This window comes from Dipteris shenzhenensis, chromosome 12 (genome assembly GCF_047967505.1).
Source record: "Dipteris shenzhenensis isolate YYH24624 ecotype China chromosome 12, Dip_SZ_1.0, whole genome shotgun sequence".
Classification (NCBI taxonomy): domain Eukaryota; kingdom Viridiplantae; phylum Streptophyta; class Polypodiopsida; order Gleicheniales; family Dipteridaceae; genus Dipteris; species Dipteris shenzhenensis.
The window spans coordinates 22,183,259-22,187,645 of NC_141607.1; the positions used below are offsets into that span (position 1 = coordinate 22,183,259).

General features: G+C 52.7%; 1 protein-coding gene across 1 annotated transcript; it reads right to left on the reverse strand.

Annotated features, from left to right (window-relative positions):
* Nucleotides 1–533: 533 nt before the first annotated feature.
* Nucleotides 534–3,521, reverse strand: LOC147895978 (uncharacterized). The gene is made up of 2 exons (XM_087382822.1): nt 2,853–3,521; nt 534–2,806 (listed from the first exon to the last, which is right to left on the reverse strand). The coding sequence occupies exon 2, from the start codon at nt 2,064–2,066 to the stop codon at nt 831–833; it is 1,236 nt and encodes a 411-aa protein (XP_087238948.1). The 5' UTR covers nt 2,067–2,806; nt 2,853–3,521; the 3' UTR covers nt 534–830.
* Nucleotides 3,522–4,387: the final 866 nt, after the last annotated feature.

The window sequence follows — 4,387 nt, forward strand, 5'->3', positions numbered from 1 at the left end:
ATTTTATGCTATCCCTTTGTAAATATATTTTTATCCAACTTTTAAACGCACATGATAGTCACATTTTTCCTCCATGACCTCCGAGAGATGTGTAACTACTTGATGAAGCTATCAACATTCCCTAACCCATTATGTCATGTAAAAGCCATTTGCATGTCACTTCCAACTTGGGCATCAGTCAGTTGGAAACAACTAGCAAAGGCATTGCCATAGGTCTTAAATGATTAGAGAAAAACCTTTGTAACATATAACAAAGAAAGGGATCACACATGTGAGAGTTAGTGAACGACTAGTTAAACCCTACTAGAGGAAATCACTAAATTGCTCATATTTAATTGTGGACAATTTGAGACATAATCTACTAACTCAACCTTCAATGCTTGAATTTGAGACATTATAATTCACTTGTGCAACTCTTGCAATGGTCAATGTATCACGTCATTTTCAATTAGGCTCCTTGGGAGCAAAGGATTTAACATGGTTTAAGAAAAACCTTGTCACGAAAAGCAAGGAGTGCGTGAACAAAGGAAATTATTTCTGTTTACTTCCCAAGGGAATTAGGTTATATTAGATGCTTGAACGGATGCATCAGACAACAGCAAACCTTTATTCAACTCTCAATGTCGATATCTGCTACATCTCCGCGTGAATCAAGCGGATAGTTATGAAAGAATTCTTAATATACATTGGCAGCGATGTATTCGTTGCAACATGTAAGACAACCATTATTTGCTGTACTACGACGAGACGGGAAGAGACTAATATCATTACGGGAAGCAGCTTGTATACCGTCAGTGCGCATACTGGAGTCACCGAAGGCATTCCGCTCCTCACGTGCTTTTGCACTGCACCGACGGCCTGGATTGTTCTGTGCCTGCATTGTGCGGACAGGGCGAATGGATGGGCGGAAGCATGCAATTGTACTGGATGCACAAGGCGGCGGAGAGGGGTAGGGAGGTGCCGGGGCGGAGGGGAAACTGCGTGAGGAAGTTGTGCTGGAGGAAGAGGGTCTGGATGGAAGAGGAGAGGAGCTGGTCGATGAACTCCTGGGGGACGGCGCCAGAGAAGTGGTTATTGTTGAGGTAGAGGTTCTGGACGAAGGCGAAGAAGGGGGAGATGCGGCCAGAGAGCTGGTTGAAGCTGAGGTCGACGGTGGGGATGACGACGAGTTGGGGGGGGGAGAGGGGGCCGGAGAGGAGGTTACGTTGGAGGAGAAGAGAAGAGAGGGAGTTGGCGAAGAGGGAGGGGGGGATGGAGCCGGAGAACTGATTGAAGCTAAGGTCGAGGAAGGTAAGCTGGCGAAGATTGGCGAGGTTGGCCAGGGAGCCGCTAAGCTGATTGTTGGCAAGCCGTAGATAGGATAAAGACGCCGGAATAAGCGGCATGGGACCCTGGAATGCGTTCTTCTGCAGATCTAAGTGCTCCAGAAGCGGCGCTTGGAAGGCCGGAAGCTCGCCCGAGAGGCGGTTGTGCGCCAGGCGCAGCGCCAGAAGGCTCGGGAGCGCCGCCACGCTGGCGGGGACCCCGCCCGAGAGGCGGTTGTAGCTGAGGTCTAGCGTCCCCAGCTGGCGGAGCTCCGCCAGCGCAGCCGGTATCGGGCCAATGAGGAGGTTCCGGCTCAGCCCCAGATTCTGCAAGCTCGCCAGCGCCGCCAGCGTGTCCGGAATCGCGCCGCCCACCTTGCCGGGAGAGAGTGTTAATTGGACCAGGGCCGTGAGGGAGCCCAGGGCCGGGTGGAGGCGCCCCCGGAGGCCGGCGGAGCCGCCGCTTGCGTCGCCCAGGTTCAGCGCCGCCACCCGCTCTTCGCCGCCCACAATGTCGCACAGGACCCCCTCGAAGCTGCAGGGGTCGTTGGCGAAGCTCCACGTGGCGAAGAAGGGCGGCGACGCCCCTGGGGCGTCCCGCAGCCAGCTCCGTATCGCCTGCAAAGCCGCCGCGTCCCCCGCCCGTAGCTGCGCCTCCGCCGCCCCCGGCCACCCGCACACCAGCGCCGCCACCGCCACCACCATTAGATTTATTAGCTTCAGCACCGCCTGGCTCTGCTTTGGCGTCGCCATCGCCGCCATTGTCACGCTCTCTCAGCCGCAAGCAACACGCACAATGCACAATTCTGGTTCTGCTCGCTCCACTCTCTCTTCTCGTCCAGCAGCACGCAGCACGCAAAATGCACAGTTCAGCGTCAGCTCGTTTTCTGGCTTTTCCGCTGTCGATCGCTCTCTTCACGTCCGGCAGCAAGCAACACAGAAAATGCACAATTCAGCTTGAACTGTCTCTTCTCTCCTCTCTTCACGTCCAGCAGCAAGCAACACACAAAATGCACAATTCAGCTAGAATTCGTTTCGTTCTCTGGCTTTTCAGGTCGATCGACCTTGAACTTGTTCTCTTGCTTTTCAGGTCATCACAATTCAGCTCGATGTGAAACACTGTCTCCCTCCCCCTTTTCGCTCTCTTTCGTGACTATCTATTCAGGTGGATCCCCTGCTTCACCAAAAACCCACAACCACTCGCTCTCTTTTGAGCCTATTCAGCTGAATCCCCTGCTTCTCCAGAAACCCACAACCACTCTCTCTTTTTGTGCCTATCAGTTGGATCCCCTGCTTCTCCAGAAACCCACAACCACTCGCTCTCTTTTGAGGCTATTCAGCTGGATCCCCTTCCTGTCCGGAATCCCACAACCACTTGCTCTCTTTTGAGACTATTCAGCTGGATCCCTTGCTTCTTCACAGGCCACAACCACCATGAATAGCACGATTCAGCGCCTTGCCGCCCCTCCCTATCCCTTCTGGCGCTGCTTATATACCTGATTCTCTTTCAGGACCTCAATCAAACCCACACTGCTTGTTTTCAAGAACCCAATCGAACACCCTCTATCCCCACACTCGACTTTTTTGCCCACGGTTGTACACTCCAATTATCAAATTCGCTAAATTGGTAATCTATTTGCCTGCTGCTCCTTGCTCATGCTACAAAGCGCTTAATGCAAAATTAACTTGAGCCCAGATACTATTGCTTGCGCATCACCAAGAACGTGGGCTCGGCGCAAACAGTTCGTGCACTTCTTGGATTCTATATCCTGTCTTGGAGAGCAACCCCCACTCCTCCACCCGTGTCCCACCGGATTATCCGTGCTTGATCGACCTCACAAGGTTTCCACCACCCTTCCCCACAAATCTGAGGTATTATTATCGTTGTCCTGCACTCGCAGGACTAGAAATGATTCATTCGGTGCCAATGGAAGCACGGTATCCTTCTCAGTGATTCCACTACACCACCCTTCGTGCCTTTGGACTCGTGGGATCCAGACAAAAGCGTTCTAGAAACACCAACAAAGTGTTCCACTTCCTTGAGCTCAAATTATGCAAGGTTCTTGTGAATCGTTTTCAGCCTCCGCACTGGGTCCCTGCAGTCGAAAGGCTGGCGTATTCGTCGAATGCTATCGCTGCACATTCATCCAAACCGTCTACTTATATTTGAGTAGCTAGCTAGCCGAAACAACAAGAACCAAAAGAAGAAAAAAGCAAGGAGAAGGGATGGGGGAGAGGGAGCAATGTGGGTCCGAGGGGGCGGGGGGGGATAAGCAGAAACTTATCTGGGAGGAGGGAGTGGGGGGGAGTGAGGGAGAGTGAGGATGATGGAGCCGAAAGCGAGGGGAGCAGAGCAGAAGAGACACGAAGCACGTTAAAAAAGGAGGAGAAAATCTGAAAAGAAGAGCGAGAGTGAGACGAAGAGGAAGCAGGGGAAGAAGAAGCGGTTTGTCAGGGACTGAAGGTTTTGCTTTAGTAAGAAGAAAAAGACAGTAAAGCTTTTGAGATGGGAAGACTGACGGCCGCGTGGGCACTGGGTAGTGGGGATCGCGCCGAGCTGGCAGAGCCTGCCTTCCTAACAACCAACCACGGCCCCCAAAAAGCCCATCGCCGCCAAATTATAGCCGTCCCACACGAGGGCTCCCCGTCCACTCGTCAACATCATTTAGCGGCGCCCCTGCCACTTCAGCACGCCTCGCATGCACGCCCGAAAACGACCGCTAATTAGCTTATCCCGCGTGGCATGCATCTCCTTGCTGGCCGGCCGCCACTCGCGCAGCCGCTAATAATAAATTGCTAGTTTAGCGGATCCTCCCACTAAACAACGGCACACGCAACGGTCAGAAAAAAACGCGCTTATTATTCCACCGTGGCAAATGCCGATTATTGTTTTTTTATCTGTTGTTTTACTTCCCAGATCTTTCCGGATCGCCAGATTTATTTAAAACTTTTTCACGCCCCGTCCCACCTGGCACCCACCACGGCCACGTCTGCACAGTCTTTTGGCAGACCAGCAGCCTTTTAGCCAGCCGCCCATCCTTTTTTTAATGGTCCGCTCCCACTGTCACTTTCCCCCGTCTCCG